Source organism: Ochotona princeps, chromosome 13, assembly GCF_030435755.1.
Source record: "Ochotona princeps isolate mOchPri1 chromosome 13, mOchPri1.hap1, whole genome shotgun sequence".
In the NCBI taxonomy this organism is placed as follows: domain Eukaryota; kingdom Metazoa; phylum Chordata; class Mammalia; order Lagomorpha; family Ochotonidae; genus Ochotona; species Ochotona princeps.
This window is the reverse complement of record NC_080844.1, coordinates 41,493,576-41,513,809: the sequence shown is the minus strand read 5'-3', so window position 1 is coordinate 41,513,809 and position 20,234 is coordinate 41,493,576. Positions and strand designations below refer to the sequence as shown.

Below are 20,234 nucleotides of genomic sequence, written 5' to 3'. Positions count from 1 at the left end.
AGAGGAGGAGAGGAAAGAGGAAGAGGAGGAGAGGAAAAAGGAAGAAAGGAAGGAAGGAAAGAAAAGAAGGAAGGAAGGAAGACGGAGGGTGGGAGGAAAGAAGGAAGGGAGAAGAGCCCTTCAGATAATCACAGACAAAGGGGAAGAAATTCTTACAAGGGCCATTGCACATACAGAGCCCAGCACAACACTGGATCAAAAAATCAACATGAACTGGTGCCCACATGGAATGCCAGCACATGCAAAGTAAGCACTTTAGCCATTAGGCTACCATGCAGGACCCTAGATTTGACTCTTGTTGAGATGTTTCTTTGTGCCTTGAAGACAATATCCTTCTCCCTGTGTGCCTATACGCCTTTTCTGTCAGTGTTTGTGTGCACCTGCAAGAAAAATTGTAGAGAAAGTCTAGAACCTCTAAGAGATTACATGAGTGGAAGTGATGAGAAGAGAGGAGGGAGAGGTAGAATAGTGATCCTTCCTGCTCCTGGACTAAACACAGTTCATCACTAGTACTGGGAGTTTCTGTGGCTTTGCTTCCCGTCCAGCTCCCTGCTTGTGGCCTGGGACAGCAGTCAATGATGGCCTAAAGCCGTGGGACCCAGCACCTGCATGGGGGAGACCCAAAAGAAGCTCCTGGCTCCTGGCTTTAGGTCGGCACAGCTCTGGCCATTGTGGTGTGAATCAGCAGATGGAAGATCTTCCTTTCTGTATATCTGACTTTCTAATAAAAATATACAAATCTTTTTTTAAAGAGTCAAATCTGCCAACATCTTGAGTATGCATTTTTCACTCCAAAACTGTGAGAAATTAATACCTGAGTTTTGAGTATCCAGTACAAATTTTGTCACAGAGTCCAAATATACTAAGACACCAGGTTAACCTAACGCTGTTATACACAATGAACCCAGTAGACAGAAATCAGAATGAAAGAGCCTATGTGGGCAGCCAGATGCCCATTGATTAAGTGACTTACATAAGTCCTTGCATAACAAAGCAAATTAAGCAATCGGTGATAAAGATGTTTTCAACATAGAAACTCAGGAAGTTACAACATGGGTGTTACTTGTAGGGTGGATCTCTGAGGATGAGGTGACTAGGCAGAGGACACTGGATAATATTCACAAGGAAGTGTTGGACAGGAAGTTACATGTTGCCAGCTCACTCATTCTAATCATCCAGAAAAGGTGTACAACAAGGGACAGGAATTAGGCTGGTGCAGGGGAGCTGGGCAGAGGCTTTTGAACATGTAAGTAAGTGCTACGTAATTTACCTTAGTAGACATATATAAAATGGCCTATCCATGGTATACACATTGATTTCCTAGCACAAATTGGAGAGGTCATGACCTGTCACTGCCCTGAAAAGGCAGGAAGAGGGCAAGAGTAATGAGAGGCTCTCCCCAGGTAGCTGCCTCACCGTTTCTCTCTGCTTTCATGGCATTGGATTGTGCTTATTTGATCACAAAAGCACTAGCTCACGTAAACACTCAGACATGAAGAGTTTCATGTCTTACAGCCACTTGTTTTTCAAGGTTTTCAAAGCATCCAGTGCTGTTCCCCAATCTGTACATTAATTTTAATGGGATATAAAGTTCCCCCACTATATTTGTGACAGATTCTATTTCTCCCTTTAAATCCATTAATATTTGTTTCATGTTACTACTTATCCTGACATTTCAGTGCTCATTTTTAAATTTCTTTTAATGTGATTCATATCAAAGTATGTATTATCTGATGTAAGAATTCTTTCTTTCCATTATCTTGGAATATCTTTTTTCATCCTATTACAGTCAGTTTCCGCATACCTTTGTTGGTGAGGTGTACCTCCTGTAGGCAACAGATAGATGGGTTTTATTTTTTGATCCAGTCTGCTAATCTATGATGCTCGACTCTGTAGATGTCAGGGTAATATAAATGAAAACCACATTTAGGTTCCACCTAACCCCAGAGAGAATGGCCTGCATTCAGAATTCCACTGACAACACCTGCTGGCATGGATGTGAGGATAAAGATACCTTCCTTCACTGTTGGTGGACGTGTAGACTAGTACAACCACTATGGAAGTCAGTATGGAGAGTGCTAAGCGAACTGAAAACAGAACTGATGTGTAACCCAGCTATCCCACTATGGGAACATATGCAAAGGAAATGAAATCTGCATATGAAAAACAGACCTGTAATTCTATATTTATTGCAGCACAATCTACAATAGCACAATAGCAAAAGACATGGAAACAACCCAGAAGCCCATCAAAAGAGGAGTGGATAAACAGGTAGTGGTACAGCTACTCCATGGAACTCTCCTCAGCCATTAAAATAATGGAATTATGTCATTTGCAGCCAAATGGTCCTAACCAGAGACCATTATGCTCAATGAAATAAATCAATCTCTGATATATATAAGGCAACCTTCATGCAAAATACAAGGTCAGTACTGTTTGTGCTACATCTCAGGGGTTTTAAAATTTTTCCTTTTATTTTCATTTCTTCAAAGAAGTTTTTTTCCTTATTAATTTCTTCAGTGTCTCACAGGTCATACAGTAGCATCATCTTCTTCAAGAAGGTTCTTGATTTTCTTTTTCATTTCTTCAGCAACACATTGATCATTCAGTAGCATGTTATTTAACTTCATGTTGCTGTAAAGTTTCTTTCTTTCTTCCTGCTGTTGATTTTGTTTTGTGGCTTTTCATTTCAGTGAATGTTATAGTAACTGTGTAATAGAGACTATCATATCCAGATGTGAAGATACAATGCAGCATGCATCTCTACTTCCAAATCAAAACTGAACTCCCAATGAAGCTGTTAAATACATCTTGACAATAGGATCCTGGATTTCTGCCATTGTCCATAGCTGCAATGTCAGGGCACTTAAAAAGCAAAATGATGGAATTATGACTGTTTATAAAGGACTGTACTAATGTCATAATATAGGGGGAATCTGTGGAAATGAGGAAAGTTTGAGAGATGGGAAGGGAAATCCTGTATATATATATTAATAGGATGTCCTAAATATATACATATTTACTAAACATAAAATATGTTACATATGAAAATTATATATTATATGTATTAATATATATGACTATATATTTACCACATTTTCTTTATCTAGTCATCATTTCATGGACATCTGAGTTGGTTCTATATCCTAGTTATTTTGAATTGAGCTATAAAATACATGGGATTGCAGATAGCTCTTTAATATGCTGATTTTAGTCCCTTTGGGTGACAAGTTAAATGCTTAGGTTTAGCTTGATATTTATTTCTGGAAGTGACAATGATCTTTATCAGAGAGATTTAACAATTTGAAGCAAAACTGGCTGCTATGAGAGCCCTTACAGCTGGGCATATTCTAGTGCCCCTCATCCAAATTTATTACAAATAATTCAACTCTCTATGGTGAATGGTGTTTCCTTCTTCATATAGACCATATGGTTTTATCCATTCATCAATGGGTCAAGCCTAGATTGCTATCATTTCTCTGCTATTTGAATGATAGTGTAAAGATGTTCAGATGTCTTTTTGAAAACAGATTTCATTTTCCTTGGATATATACCCAGCATTAGGATTGCTGAAACATATGGCAATCCTATTGTTTAGTTTTTAAAGGAATCTTCACCCTCCTTTCCTCGTACTGACTTGTGATCTCATTAATAGTGTGTAACAATTTTATTTTTTCTACATCCAACACATGCTGCTTTTGCCTTTTCTTAATAAGCTTGCTGGAGTGTCTTAGAGTTAAATATTAGTGATGTTAAGGATTTTTCATGTAAGCAATATATAGTTGAATCCTGATTTTATTTTTAATCTTTTGGTTATTCTATGTCTTCTTTTTTAAGATTTTATTTATTTGAATAGCAGAATGAGATATTTCATGCACTGGATCACGATATAGCGCAGCCAGTTTGCCCTTTTCAAACAGGAACGAAGCAGAGCTGGTACGAAGGTGGCACAGAAACAAATCCATTGAAAACTGCAGTGACGTCAAGGTCCTTTGGATCAACCAGAGATTTCAACTTGAAATTCTGTAAGATGGTGGTCAGGAACAAAAACAGCTCCATGCGGGCCAGACCTTCTCCCACACAAATCCTTTTTCCTAAAAATAATAAACAGACAATAACTAGTTCCATTTTTGATGGGCATAAGCAGAATATATAGTAACAAATAACAAATGGAGCGATTTTCAGAAAGATGAACAAAGGCAGGGTGCATATCTGGTCCATTTAAGAATTAAACTTCACTAATATTCCAACTATCATTATCTTTCCTTCACACTCTTCTATTCCTAGCTCTGGCTGCAAGTTTAAAGTTACAAATTCTAGTGGATTGTTCTTTCCGACCAAAACAGAGTGATTATCTTACATTATATTCAGTGCCCAAATAATTACTTTTCTACATAATGCCCATTATGATCAATAAAATTGATTACATTTATCTTTTCATTGAAGCATGAACCAGTTTCAATCAGAATGTTTTTTTTCCCTTGGGCTAAAATGTAAGCCTTAAAAATAAGTCTCTCCTATTGACATAGTATTACAGTTCAATATATGAAATGGACTTTAGAGATCATTAGATCTCCTTGACAAAGGCAAGCATTAACTTTGAAAGTTGGTAGTTCCAATATCCAACACGTTACAGTGATAGAGGAAGAACACAATGCTCTGAAATCACTCCAGGATATTGGGACAATGTCCCACTGTTGTCCCAATTTCATGGTTACTTGGTTGACGTTCTAACAACTTTCTTGTGAAGCAACCATCTGCTCCTTGATTCACTGCCTCCTTAATAACATGCTACTTCTGTTTTATCCATTCTTTTTGGCTTGGTTGTGGCAGATGAAATGCCATTTTCACTGTTAGGGTGTTGCTACCTCTTCTCTGTGCAGTACAGAGAGTATGAGACAGCAAAATCACATAGATTCTCCCCATACAAACCTGCATTCCATGAATACCTCTTTACAGAACTAATTATACTAGATTTCAAGGAAATGCTTACTCAGTGGGTTGACTAACTTGGTGTGAGTCCCTTGAGTGCTGTTCTGCGTTCACAAATACATTTATTATCATACATGTTCCTGCAGGGTGAGTAACACCACACAGAAGACATTCAATGAAGTTGTGGAGTTACATGTTATTACGTTGGTGGGTGAGGATTACCATCAATCTCTTCCTTAGTTTCTTCATTGTGGAAGAAATGAGTCAAAATCGCAGAGCATCAGTAATATTGAGAACGTTTCTTGAACAGGGAAAGTTCACAGGCACTGGGAGCACTGCTCCTTAGTATGGACCCAGGAGAACTCTACCCAGTTAAGGAGGCTCCTGGTGAGTTCCAGATAACCAAAATTGATCTAATTCTTGGGACAGGCTTTATGGTTTTGTATAAGAAGCCACTGCGTGAGATGTTGGTATCCTCTATGAGTGCTGATTCAGGTCCTGGCTGCACCTGTTCCTTACAGCGCCCTGCTAATGTCCTGGTAAATTAGCATAGAACAACTCAGATGCTTGGGCTGCTGCCATACACATGGGAGATCCTGACGTTTGTTTCTTTCCTCTAGATTCAGCATGACCCAGCTTTTCCTGGATTTTGGACATTGTAGCCATTTGTGAAATGAACTAACAGAGAGAAAATCAACCTCTCTCTCATTCCCTCCCTTTCTACCCCTCTCTCTCTTTCTCTCCCTTTCTCATTCCCTCCCTTTCTACCTCTCTCTCTCTCCTTTGCCCGTATTTCCCTTCATCTACCTCTGCATTTAAAAGTAATAAATAAATAACTATAATTTCTCCTCTTATTATTTCAGGAAATGAATTTTTAGGACCTGCAGAGAAGGGCATGAAGTAGTCACTCTTCTTAAAGTTGCCACTTTCATACAGAAAGTGTCCAGGGTCAAACACATTTGGGTTAGAAAATTCTTTTTCATCATGTAGAACCGATGTCAGTGATGTTATGATTGTTGTACCCTGCATAAAACAGACACAAGCAGACCAAGTTATAAAGAACAGTGGACATCATTTAGATAAGCCTCTAGTCCACAGTTGAGAAAACTCAAGTCCAAGGAAAGCAGTGACATTTACCGCCACAAAGAGCAAATAATGAACAGAATGAGCTTAAGGCTAGTGGCAGTTAGTTTTGCTAAAATGTCCCCCTGATTGCTCTTGTAGGAGTGAGCACATGGGTGCTTGAGTGTCAAAACATTTGACTATTCTTATCAAGCTTGCACTCTGTTTCCTGCTGCCATGTGCTCTTGTAGTTCAACACATTTGCACCTGCCTCATGTGTGGCTTCAGACAGAGGTTTTTGTTGGCATTTGAAATGTCCAGAGGACCTGTTCACAGAACTTACATCTTATAATTAGCTCTTCTGAAATGAAAATAAATTCAGCAGCAAGTACAAAGCTACTGAATAGCATTATGGTGTATTTTCTCTTCATTTTACAATATGAGGGAATACTACATCACAGTTTAGTTCTACCTTGAAATGATACTTTAGAAACATGCAAAATTAGGGAGAAAGTCATAGCAGGATCCTCATTCCAGTAGAACATTATCACTTTAAGGTAGATTAGTGATTTATGAAGTAAAATTGATAAATACAGTCCTAAAGCTATACACCACAAGTTTTCACTAACTGTACATAAAAATAACCTTTGTTCTGGAGAGCTTTGATGGACAACACCTCATGATGTAAGACACAGGTGCCATCATGCAGGACAGTTGGAAAATAAGAAATAAAAATCATTAACCCAGATAGGAGATAAAGTACACAGAAATTACAAACCAATCTACAAATAAACCATTAGCAATGAATGTTTAATACAGGGTCATCAGGATAAAAAATTATTTATGTTTCAATATGCCATATTGTAAAGTGGAAATGTGTTTTTCAAAAATGTCTAACAAAATAAAAAATATTAATTATCCAAAATAAAAATAACATAGGTTTGTAAACCATTATACTAAACATAAAACTGAAAAAGTTAAAAAGAGCCTAAAGAAATAGGATCTGCACTACAGATTCATAAATGAAAAGAAACTACACTCCATTAAAAAGAGCTTATGTCACACTGATTAAAAAATGAAGTTAGGGCAAATGACAAACTGACACTTTTGACACTTACTCGGAACTGTAAATACTTAGGAATAGCCAAAATGACACTAAAGAGGTAACAATTTGGAAGCCACACACTGACACACCAAGATCTGCTGGGGACAGCAATGAGTCTGCCAAATCGCCACACACAGCGTCGTTGCACTCTGACGTGGTGTTGGCTGGAGATTGGAACCACACTGTGGGTAGGCAGTTAAGAGCAATGAGGTTCAATGGAACAGAAATGTTACCTTGGGGATAAAGAAGTCTCTGAATTTAATGTCACATGTCACTGCATGGGGCAGGTTAGAAGGAAGGAGGTTTATGAATCTCTGGATCTCATGTATGACAGCATCTGTGTAGGGCATGCGGCTCCTGTCCTGCATGCAGGGGCTCCGGTCTCTGCCGATCACACGCTCAATCTCTTCATACACTTTAGCTGATATGATAAAGATAAGAAATAATGAGGAGAATAAGAAAATTGGTACATTTATCACAGCAATTTAGAGTTTCAGTAAGCATAATGAAGATATCTCAACAGAATTATAGACCTTATGTCAAGAAAGACACTTGTAAAATTACCATAAAATAGATACAGTGTGCTCTCATAAAAGCTGGGCACTAGGATATATTGGTACATAAATGACTCTATTAAATGGCACATGTAAAAACTAAAATTAATAGAAGCTTTGTGTCTGAAGTACAGAAGACAATCAAATCAAGAAAACACTTGTGCAAAGGAAAACAGAAATAAAATATTATGAGACTTAAAATTATATTACAATATATATGTATATGTTTGTATGTGCTGAAATGCCTATTTGGTTATTTTTCAGCAAGTGTCTTTGCACATTTTGGCATGTATGTAAATTGCTGGAGTACACTTATCACCTTCTTACTACCCAATTTTAGCCTCATAAGAATTAGTCATTTTCTAGAAATATAATTATAATTTGGAAGAGAAGCTACTGGAATGCTCAAAGAGACATTCCTCCTCCAAATTATAATTTTATTTCTAGAAAATGACTAATTCTTACTTATCAACTTTTAGGTGATATTTAATTATTTCCTAGTAAAATAGATGAAATTTTCATCTCCATCACAGTCTCATTTGTACTCACAACAGTCTCTCTCTCTCTCTCTCTCTCTCTCTCTCTCTCTCTCTCTCAAACACACACACACACACACACACACACACACACACACACACTCCTTACTCCACTTAATGGAATGTATTTAGACTACATATTTTGGCTATATTGATATTCATCGCATTCATCATTCTGACCATATTAATATAAGCAACTGTTGAGATAGCTGCTCGGTTTGGGTTTTTCTTACATTCTTTGTCTTAATTTTGTCCCTACTTTCAAATCTGTTGGTAGGAATCATAACTGAATGCTCATACAGACATTTCAAACTCTAGTAATAATAGATTGGTTATTGGGACTCCTGATTGTTGATCACTTCTTTCTTGTTCTTGATGTCTCCACTCACGTCTGCCTGGCCACCTGACCCATTCCTAGGTGGCTATTTCCTGAGCCTAACGTCCCAGCACATGTGGGAAATCTGTTGGTTCTCATGGCCCATAATATCTCACTTGATTTCAGAAATTTAGATGAAAAACATGCACTGTAACACAAAAACAGAACACAATCTCAGGACAATTTGTGTTCTGGAGTCTGCCATGTAACAGCTCGCATAAACACAGACACTGCCCTTGAGTTTCACTGCTTTTTGTCCTCCATGCTGTCTCTACTTCTCTCAGCTTTTCTCCTGCAGTGAACAAAGTTGTCCTGTATTGACCTGGTCACTGCGTGAGTAGAGGACCAGCTGTTGGCACAGAGTTTAAGCAACAGCAAAGTTTCTAGGATAAACAAGGTGGGGAAAATTAACCACAGCTTCCAGCTTCTTTCCTGAACTCCACTTTGCTCTTGATCTGCAGTCTTACCTGTGACCTCTGGGTGTTTCAGTAGGAGCAGAAGAGAATATCTCAGCGTTGTACTGGTTGTCTCTGTGCCAGCTGCAAACAAATCAGCCACTGTGATTACCAAGCTCTCATAACTGAGGTCCAACTGTGGATTGTTCTTGTCCTAGGAATGAATTGACATAATTTTACAAATCATTTGAAATATATTTTTATTATGCTATATTCAAAATAACACATATTGTTTAAAAATCTACAGCTAACAGAAAAAGCTGAAACTTTAGTATTAGATAAACAGTTGTAGATAATGGTAGACACTTTTTTTTGGGAGGGGGATTGACTAAAAATTTCATTCATGAGACTATAGCTAGGATTGTTATGCGTATTTCTTTCACACAAAAAGAATATTAATGGAAACCTATAGTACCACTTCTTCTATTTTCTTCTTGCTATAAACAGTGTTGAGGTAAAGCAGACATCATCTTAGAAGTAGACGATTTAATGATGAAAAAGTCTGTACTGCAAGTGGCATAGAAAATTGCAAGGCACCCAATTGTGATGCTTGGTGTAGACTCTACTGTTGCCAGACTTGCTGAATTTGAGAACTGAAGTAAATGAATCCACAATTGTTTAGGTAATGTTTAGTACATTTTCCCTTATTTTTTATATAAAAGCAGAATCTAAGAAATCTACTAGTATACTAGCAGCAGATCATTAAATATATTGAAAGCACAGATCAAGTGCTGTGACAACAAATCATACTAGCAGGTTACCTTGTAGACACCAACCTTGATCTCCATGTTCTTATAAATTACTTAGTTAGAATCACATAAGTCCATTTCTTTCTGCCACCTATTGTTTTCCAAGGCAGATCCACACACCTCCAATTTCACCACTCAATCTGAAAATCCCCCTCCTGTCCATCACTGCAAATATCTAACGGTCTATTTCAATGTTCAAGATACGGAGGAAGTGCACTAAGATTAAGCTATGCTTCCTTTTCTCCTTACACTGACTGCAATGATGATATTCATCTTCACATGAGAGCTGATATTTTGTGATTCTTAATTGTTTGCTATCATTGCTTTTCACCTGCGATGTGCATCATGTTTAGCTCAAAAAATGAGGACCATGAATCTAATCATTAAAAAGTCAATTTTATATTATGTGTCTTCAAAAATTTGATGGAAATATACATTATGAAAAATGCATTAGCTTCCATCTCTTACAGTAAAATTAACTTCTTTCAATTCCTCATTTGCTTACACTTTCTGTGAAGTACCGTTACATTTTTCATGATAACTGAAGATTCATTCACACAGTAGATAAATTGATTGTCAAATGAGCCCAACCATTTAAATATTCATTGACCATGATGTAAGCACTTATCCAATGAACCTCAAAAATGCACAAACAACCAAATAATGAACTGTTAGAATATTTCACCTTCTCCATTTTGATCAAGTAGCAATCAATAAAGTCCCGAGGATTATTAATATCCAGTGATTTCTGGTGTTCTTTCACTCTCTTCATGATAAAATTGTGCGTATAATTTAAATTTTTTACTAAGGTGTTATGGCTTCCTGGGAGATAATCAAGTAAATAAGGGAAATTATTGCAAACCTAAAATAGAAAGCAATACTTTATTTAATAAAAAGCATATATATATATGCACACACACACACACATATATATATACATATATGTATGTATATATATTCAATCCTACTTAGCAATTATGGTTACAATTATGTGTAAAATATGGTCTACCTTAAGAGGGTAAATATGAGATAGTTCTATATGCTTATAAAATAGGGAGAGAAGTCTGCCCCAAAGAGTAAACTTTGTAGTCATTTCCTAGATTCACAGGTCATTTTTACAGTATAAAACCCCTTTTCATACAAATCTCCCATTTTAAACATCACTCCATCTCTACAACTTGAAATATAAGGTAAATGAGGGCATGACAATGCAGCAGGTATAGCCGCTTCTCGGGATGCCTGCATTTGTCATTTTGAACAAGTTTGGGTCTCGGCTATTCTACTTCCTGCTAACAGGCATAAGAGGTGGCCTGTGAGGCCCCAGCATTTCAGTTCCTGGCTCCTGGCATCTGCCTGACCTGGCCCTGGCCATCAGGGGTCATTCTGGAAGTGAATTCAGTGGATGGAAGATTAATATATTTCTGTTTTTGTTTGTTTTGACTTTTTATGCCTCTTTATTAAATGTTTATTATTTACCATGAACCAGTTTTCTAGAGAGAAGGGTTTTCCCTTCCTCCACCCCTTCATCTCTTCGTTTCCCCACCACCACCCCAATATTATTCCCTGAGTCATCACAAGAATACAACTCTTGCCTAACAGTTACAAGATTAACTTTCTGATATTTAAATGTATCATGATAGAGTAGGTATAGGTAAAGGTAGAAAAAGTAGTATTGGGAAGATCTGTATATTTTTTGTCTTTTTTTCCCCTCTCTCCCACTGGATTTGCTGGAGAACACATCTTACAGGGCCTTGGCATCTGTATTGTGGCAGAGCAGGTTAAGCTCTCTCTTGTGACATGAGCTTCCCATATTAATGTCACCTCAAGTCCTGGGTGCTACTGCCAGGTGCACCTGGCAGGGCAGTAGTGGATGGGGAGTGCTTCAAACCCTGAATCTATGCGGCACTGTTGCATGGAGTGCCAGACTGGTAGCTCTGTTCTGAATCAGTCCCCACCATTGTGTCCATGTAAGCAGTGAACTAGCTGATAGGAGATATTCTCTCTCTCTGTCCCTTTCTATAATCCTGCATTGAAAAATACATAAACATTTTAACAATACAAACAGCCTGGGTGTCCAATTAGAGACAAAGACATTCTTCGGCCATTACTGACGTGAATTTATAGAAATGGGCTTACTGTTTAGTGGAATAATCATGGGACAAGAACCTCATAGACTTGACACCACGCTAGTTTGTGGGGATTTGTTTTCCTGGGTGTAAATAAAATGCTCAGTTCACAGCTTGTTCCATACACAATGTTGAACCTGTCAGATAAAAGGACAGAAATGTTTTTTCAAAAAAAGAAGAATTTGATCTCACCTGCAACCATGGAGAGCTCAGAATCCTGATAGTGTCATTTAATTTTTCCATCAATGTAATAAACTCCTTATCTTTATAGTCAAAACGATTATGAAAAATTATGGAGCAGATCACATTGCAGGGAGCACAGCCCAGGATAAAGGTGGGATCACAGGGTGAAGCTGAGGATATGAAAAAAGTCATTAAAATGTAACAGTAAGTCTTTTATTTCTACTTACAGTAATTTAGAAATTTTCAACAATGTCTCGTCTGAAAAGTCTGGGGAGGAATAGAAATAAAAGCACACAAAATCAACACTGATATTTCTATTACTCAACTTATGTTTATGTTAAAAGTTGAAGTCATTCATATATTATGAGAAAAGGCAAGTGTTTGGGTTAGTGCTTGTGATACTAGTTAAGAAATGTTCTGTTTTTAATGGATTGCTTTGGGTCAAAATCAGGGTCTAAATGATAATTCTAACTTCCTGATAATTCAGATTTTGGAGGCAAAAGATGGTGGCTCAAGTAGCTAAACTAAGTTAATGTCACTCAAATGGTAGACATAAATTGAGTACATTCCTTTAAAGGGGTCCAGTCCAGTCCTGGGTACTGTGGGAATGTGGAAAGGGGAGTGAACCAACAGACTGGATTATATCTTACCCTAGCAACAAGAGGCTATTGTAAGTCTTGCAGTTTGTATTTGTGTGTGTATGTGTAAACTTTTAGACCCACAGTAGAAGCACAATCATGCTGTACACTGAGAACAGATACACACAAACTTCATTCTAGTTTAAACTGCCCCTCCTCCAAATGTAAGGAGACAATCAGGTCACGAATGGGTGATCTGTCCAGCCTGAAATGTTTCCAAGATTATCACAGAGAGGAGAGCAGTGCGGGAGGTCAACATGGCAAAATAAAGGGTCACCCACCATTGGTTTTCCTCAGCTCCTCCACAAGGCAGCGGGCCTCCTCTTGAACTCGGTCCTCTATGCTCCTCTTCCCCATCCCAAAATTCCGCAAGGTCATGATCGAGAAGCGTCGAGTATCTTTCCATATCTTTCCTTTGCTAAAAATAATTCCTGCCAGGAAGGGAGACAGAAACTAGGAGGGAACTTAGTAGCAAGCAGGAAAACACAGATGTGGCAGTCACACAGATGATTAAGTTCTGTTTGAGGAGATTTTCAGGTCTCTGTTTTTCATACTACACACCTCTCATCAACAATTCACTCGTGCGCGCACACACACACACACACACAGAGGCACACTTACCAAGTCCTTTATTAATTTTTTCAGCCATAGGGAAGCTGCCTCTTCCAGCAAACTCTTCTCCAAGATCAATCAAGGCCTCCTTTACTGCCTCATATCCATGCAACACCACTGTGGGCTTCATTCCAAAATACAGAGTGTACACTGGGCCATAGACTTTGGAGAACTGAAGAAAGCGTTAGGAAAGATCAGTTAAACATATCAAGGTCCATAAATTATTTCTGAATCACATAGAAGTAATCAGTGCATATGCTACATTTTTTACTCTGTCATGGATTCAAATATTTCTACTTATACTGAAATAGAATGGTAATTATTTTAGCTGCCTCTTATGAATGGCCTATGATGTATCCTACAATGGCCCAGGCAGTCTATATGCAGCTTATATTTAGTTCTCCAACAACACACAAAGGAAGTTTACTTTCATATTTTTATGAATAAGGAAGCAGGTTTTAAAATTTCCAAACTTAATTCCAGTGTCCCGTAAACAGTAATTATACGTCCATTTATTATTTATTCAATCTCTCTTTCAATCAGTACCCAACTGTCTACAGAATTACTTGGGGAACTCCTCTCATGAGCATTCTGACTTAGCAAGGCTGTGATGAACATTAGCATTGTACATTTTCAGAACTCACCAACAGTAATTCTGTTGCCCAGCCAAATTTATGATGTGCTGGTACTGAAATAGAAATAAGTAAAATGTCTTTCTCTCTGCCTCTCTCTTTCTGCAATTTTAGTCTTTCAAACAATTTTTTAAACATCTTAAGCAGCAACGCTGCTATTCACAATGGAGATCCACGTAGAGTTCATGGCTCCTGCTTTTGCTCCACTCCTCCCTTGGCCATTGAGAACATTTACAGAGCCCAAGAGAAGATAAGCAATCTCTTTCCTACTGTCTCTTTCTCTCAGTCATTTTGCCTTCCTAATAAAGCAAATCAGTCTTAAATAAAATAACTTGACTCAGTACCATAAAGGCAGGAGCAAAAAATAATTTCTTCCATCTTCTATATTCTTGGCTGCACACAGAGCCTTTTTAGTAGAAACTAAAATAATTCTGACACGGAAATTGGGCACTGAGCACTTAGTTCTTTCCTTCATGCAAATTACTCCAGCACCCATAGCTCAGCATCATATTTTGCTTTTTCCACAAAATTGTTCAGTTTTCATGGATACTTTGACTGCAACAAGTGTATAATACAGTATATGATTTCTTGAATGAAATTTAGATCACAAAGACAAACAATGCTGGCAGTCTCCAAATGTTAGCCATTTCATTATTTTGAATTGACCATAGAGTGACTTAATGTTTCTCTACTCAGCTCCTGAAAGTGGTAGTAGAAACATCAAAGTTTGCAGAGTATTTTGATTTACAATTATCTGTTATAAGAATGTGCATCCAGGAATGGATTTTATTTTATAAGCGGTCACCAAACTTCCCCATTGGATGCCACAGCAATAGTGTTTACTTACATTGGTCAAGGATTTGCTGATGTCCTTCACATCCAGTTGGAGAATGTTTCCAATGATCGGGAAAGGAGTGGGTCCAGGAGGCAGCTTTCCTCTCCCTGAGCTCTGCTTCCAGAAGGTAAGGAGAAGCAAACAGGAGAGAGCCAACAGCAGGAGCACAGCTGGATCCATGGAAGCTTTTTCTGTGGAGATTACTGTGAGCTGGAAAGCACAGTTTGTTGTAACACTCCTGGGAATTCAAGCTGTGCTCTTTATTAGACACATTTTATATTACCCTCTGAGTGGACTTTGTCTGCAGTGCCTCTTGGATGTGTTAAGAGATCAATCAACTAGACGCATTTTATATTACCCTCTGAGTGAACTTTGTATTCATGACAGAAACATGCACTTTACTCATGTTCTTTTTCTTTCCAATGCTCACTCTGAAAATTATAGGTTCGTTATGCTGGGTATTGGTAGTTTAAAGATACAAACAAAAATGAAGTGTGATTTCCATGTACAGATATGACCTAAAAGTAATTATGATGCAAGAAAATCACCCAAAATTCTACTTCTGAATAATTGCAAGTTGAGAATTGATGACTGAAAGAAATCAGCATATGCTGTGACATATGTATATATTAATATATACTGTGTAATGTATGCATGTGTATGAGAGTGTGCTTGAAGCTATGTCAAAATGTAGGACACTTTGAGTTCAGTGATTGCAGCCATCAACTACATAATATACTCTACTAGAATTGCAACTGACTAAACACAAATGATTATATGATCAGAAATAGCCAAGTAAGCATATAAATAAATTGGCACAGTGTTCACCATAAAATTTTAAAATAAAAGCACTGAAAGGTAGAGAATATTAATTTTTACTTTCCAATAAGAAATAAAGAATCTTTAAAAATAAATTTTAGGAAAGGTGAATTTTAGGTTTTGTGTTTACTTTTGTTTTCACAGCATTAAAAATAAATTTTAGGAAAGGTGAATTTTAGGTTTTGTGTTTACTTTTGTTTTCACAGCATTAAAAATAAATTTAATACAGTGTTTAACATTTTATTTATCAAATTATTTGGAAGCTTGGAAAGGAGAGAGAGAGAGAGAGATGATTGATTCATCTCCTATGTCTTGGCTTATACCCCAAATTAAGAATACACCCAAGATTGAGGCAAGCCAAAGCCAGCAACCCAGAGTCAAGCCAGGCTTACAACACGGTTGAAAGGGATCCAAGAGCTCGCCAGAACCTACTGCTTTCCAGGATAGTGTCAGCCTAAGCTGCCAGAAAAAGTCAAACCAGAAAGCACACCAAAGCATTCTGACTGAGGGCAAGTGTCCAAACAGCAGCTTAACCTTTGTGTCACAATGTCTATTCCTGACCCAAGATCTGCCAATATCTGAGGACAGATGCTTTGGTGCATTACGGTCTATACCCATCCACCTCAAAAGCAACTTCAATACAACAAAGAAAGCCCAAAATGTTTGTTACTCCAAATAAATATCACCCTTCAAGGATAACAAGATCAGAAAAGAAAAAGAGGGAATATTACACTTCAGATCACTACAGTGGTAAAACTTAGTCTGTGCAACAGACCCAAAAGATAATCTCAGATTTTAGATGGAAATTCTTGGGAACTAGAACACTCTTCCTGTCTCTGTCAAATCCAGATGAGGCTGTTTTTGGCGGTTTTTGTCTATCATTCTCTTAAAATGAAAAAAAAAAGGTACAGAAAAACAGGGAAGTTTGAGAAACAATGCATTTGAGGATGAGACTGTATTGGAGGAAGAAAAATCATTAAATGGACCTACTTCTCAAAGATCAGAATGTAGAGAACTGAACAAGATGGTGACATCATGTTCATGAGGCATTTTAAAACCTCTGGATGATAAGTATTATCAGATCACCAATGACAAGCTTATGCAAACATGTTTTTAAAAAGCTCTCAATATTTGTGTCAATTGACTAGTGCAGTTACTTACAAGTTCTGTTTGTAGAAATAACATTTTTTTAAAAAGATTTATTTATTCTTATTACAAAGTCAGCTATACAGAGAGGAGGAGAGACACAAAGGAAGATCTTCTGTCCGATGATTCACTCCCCAAGTGAGCCGCAATGGCTGGTGCTGCGCCAATCTGAAGCCAGGAACCAGGAACCTCTTCCAGGTCTCCCACGCGGGTGCAGGGACCCAAAGCTTTGGGCCATCCTTCACTGCTTTCCCAGGCCACAAGCAGGGAGCTGGATGGGAAGTGGAGCTGCCGGGACTAGAACCGGCGCCCATATGGGATCCCGGCGCGTTCAAGGGGAGGACTTTAGCCGCTAGGTCATGCTGCCGGGCCCAGAAATAAAGTTTTGTTAAGACCTACTTAGACAACGTTTTACAAGTCATGATTAGAGGGCTTCTAACAATCGAATATTAGACCTTTCATATACTTAGGGTTCAGTTACTTTTGCCTAAGTTAAATCTAAAGTCATTCTTACTTGAGGAATGAAGAAACTGGGCAGTGGAGATTCAGTCCCATGGACAGAGACACAAAAACAGCCACTGTTAGACCTCTAAATGCACCCCATATTAGCTATGGTTTGCTCTCTTCCACCAAACAAGACATTAAGTTCAAGTGAGTTCATCAGTATGTACTCAATGGGCTATGCTTCACATGATTCAGCCTAATCAGTGACTTTCAAGATAAACCTGACTTCAGTTACTGTTTACTAAGACAGTTGATTAAAATCAAAGGAGTTTAGAACTTGAATGACTCTATAACTTGGTGAATTCAACATTCTAAGAAAGAGAAGCAATGTTCTGCCTAACTCACATAGTGCTAAATCTCAACCACATATGTTTTGGGTAAAATGAACTCTCATTTCTTTACAGCAGTGAAGTGTAAAAGATAATTGTCCTTGAGAGATAAGCCTCCCTGCCTTGCCTCTCACTCTTTTTGTCCAGCCTAGATCATTTATTATATGGTGTTTAAAGCATCTGGATGATTTTTATGAAAGGCAGAGCAATAGAGAGAGAGAGAGAGACAGAAAGAAAGAGAGAGAGAGAGAGCAAAAAGATGAAACAAAGAGAATTCCCACATGCAGGGCCAGTCCTCTAATGCCCTCAAAGACTGGTTCTGTCAGTCTACTACTGGGAGCCAGAAACACAATCCATCCTGATGGGGAACACCCACCCAAGAACTTGAGCTATCATCTGATAACTCTCAAAGCACATTATCAAGACACTGGAATTGAGAGTAGCTTTGAAACTCAAACTTGGGCCTGGTATGAAATGCAGGTATCCCAAATGATATCCTAAGTTCTGAACCAAACATTCGCCCCAGACTCACGTCATTTACATAGAAGGGATCGCTGAGATCAATGAGCCCAAATTTGTTTGACTTCTAGGGATGAGCAGATTATAACAGTGAAATATAGTGTCATTAATACATCAGCTGGAGACCTTATCTTAGAATTCTGGCTTTCCAGGGCCCAGTGGTGTGGCCTAGTGGCTAAAGTCTTCGCCTTGAATGCGCCGGGATCCCATATGGGCGCTAGTTCTAATCCCGGCAGCTCCACTTCCCATCCAGCTCCCTGCTTGTGGCCTGGGAAAGCAGTCGAGGACGGCCCAAAGCCTTGGGACCCTGCACCCTTGTGGGCGACCTGGAGGAAGTCCCTGGTTCCTGGCTCTGGATCAGCACACGCCTGCCATACACACCTGTTTGTAGCATACCAGATATAAACCTTCAATTCATTTCAACCCTAACAAGGGAACAACAAATGGAAAACACAGTTGATATTTTTGCATTTTCCATAGCAACCACACATTTCTAAGTATTTCTCAAACTCTATGATGTTTCTCTTTAGTAATTTGACATTATCTTTTGCAAAGTATATATATTGCTTATACTACTAAAATCCTATCATTGAGTTCCATTAACAGGGCTAGCTGACTTATACCATTTACTTGTTATGTCTAATAGTATTTTTTCTATTTTGCAGGTGTTTATGACTTGTTCTGAATTATGTTCATGAAGAAAAGACACACACACACATATATATACACATATGCATAGCATATGAGTGTTCATTTGTTCAATGGAACTTTTGAATTGGAAATGCTTTCTGAAATCAATTGCTTTCCATCTGTTTGAAAAATCAATTGACTGTATTTCTCTGGATTTAATTCTGATTGCCCATTATATTCCATTAATTAATTTATATATTGTTTCACATATACCATACTGCTTTCATTACTCTATAAACTTATAAAGAGCCTCAAGGAAGGTGAAGTAGGCTGAGTCCACTGACTCACATTTCCATAACTATTTTCTAAGCTGTTCAGGATGAGCGATTCAGGCTATTTCTTTGTCACAGGAGAGTGGACAAGGCAGCCTTTCTGGTTCAGAGGGCAGAGTTCATGGAACTTCTAGGGTTTAGGCTGGTAGATGTCTCACAGGATTCCGGTAGGGGTGGATCTCGAGATGTTTATGTGCAGCAAAAGCCTTGGTGCGAGAGAGTGCAAAATAGGCTGAGCTCTATGACTAGGGAAATGTGGTTGTTTGGAAATGTGTCAAAGTCCAAATCTGAGTGTGGAGTACTGCAATAAAAGGTGCTTCCCTGTTTATGCAGTGTGGACAGCCAGGAAGAGAAGGCACCCGACTTTGAATGCTTTGAGGGGCATAAATACTACTTCATAGGGGGGGTGCATTGCCTGTCACAATGCATTCTGAGTCTTGGACATGGCTGACAACATTAAAAGCATTTGAGCTAACTTCTTTTTTTCACAGGCACAGTAGCAGCGAGCTGGAACAGCAGTGGAGAACTCAGGACTTGAACAGACACTTGTATGGGATGCTGGTGTTGTCAGCATCAGTTTAACACACTACGGTCAATGGCAGAGCCTGTGATTGTTTACTGAGTCAGTCTCATATGTATTCCACAAACTCAGATGTTTCCCAAAACTACGGTTGATGCATTGTTCAGTATAGACCCTGGGAGTGAGTACAAAAGAGCATTCCAACATCCAGCCTCTTCCTGAGCCTATGACAGTCTCAGGCTTCCTTTCATGTTCTCAACAATGCCACCACGCCAGACCATCTGTGGAGCACATCCATCAGGGCTAGTAAAGTCCAGGGGTAAGGGCAAAGCTCAGTCACTATGGTCTGTCTGCTGCTAAAGTGGGTTCATTGTACACTACCACATCTACAAACCGATGGGGATGCTGACAGATAAACAACTGTTTCACCAGGTACACAGAAAGTGTTTGGCAAGGACACAGGTCGAGAGTCCTCTATGCTTGTTCCATCTCTTGATCTTCCATTCTGCTATACTCACAGTAGGACCATGTTTCTCATGAATATTATAAGTTAATACCTGTAGACATTCTGTATCTTTTTAAAATTTGTGTCTCATAGATATTTAAAAAACAGTCTTCAACTTTTCAAATTCATAATAGC

The 20,234-nt window shown here is 38.4% G+C and overlaps 2 protein-coding genes across 1 annotated transcript; both read right to left on the bottom strand.

The window, feature by feature from the left end:
* Positions 1-20,234, bottom strand: part of LOC101527195 (cytochrome P450 2C2) — a 113,252-nt gene that overhangs the window by 15,961 nt on the left and 77,057 nt on the right.
* Positions 3,778-15,045, bottom strand: LOC101525811 (cytochrome P450 2C5-like). Its single transcript, XM_004580030.2, has 9 exons — positions 14,808-15,045; positions 13,338-13,500; positions 12,998-13,147; positions 12,088-12,248; positions 10,455-10,631; positions 9,033-9,174; positions 7,333-7,520; positions 5,814-5,955; positions 3,778-4,094 (listed from the first exon to the last, which is right to left on the bottom strand). The coding sequence occupies exons 1-9, from the start codon at positions 14,973-14,975 to the stop codon at positions 3,913-3,915; spliced, it is 1,473 nt and encodes a 490-aa protein (XP_004580087.2). The 5' UTR covers positions 14,976-15,045; the 3' UTR covers positions 3,778-3,912.

What these genes read in the sequence shown, in the direction of transcription:
- LOC101525811 (XM_004580030.2), bottom strand. Translation starts at nt 14,975, where the DNA reads ATGGATCCAGCTGTGCTCCTGCTGTTGGCTCTCTCCTGTTTGCTTCTC. An exon ending in AAAAATTAATAAAGGACTTG is followed by an intron (nt 13,148 to 13,337) that starts GTAAGTGTGCCT and finishes CCTTCCTGGCAG; the next exon opens with GAATTATTTTTAGCAAAGGA. An exon ending in TGAGCTCTCCATGGTTGCAG is followed by an intron (nt 10,632 to 12,087) that starts GTGAGATCAAAT and finishes TTTCTATTTTAG; the next exon opens with GTTTGCAATAATTTCCCTTA.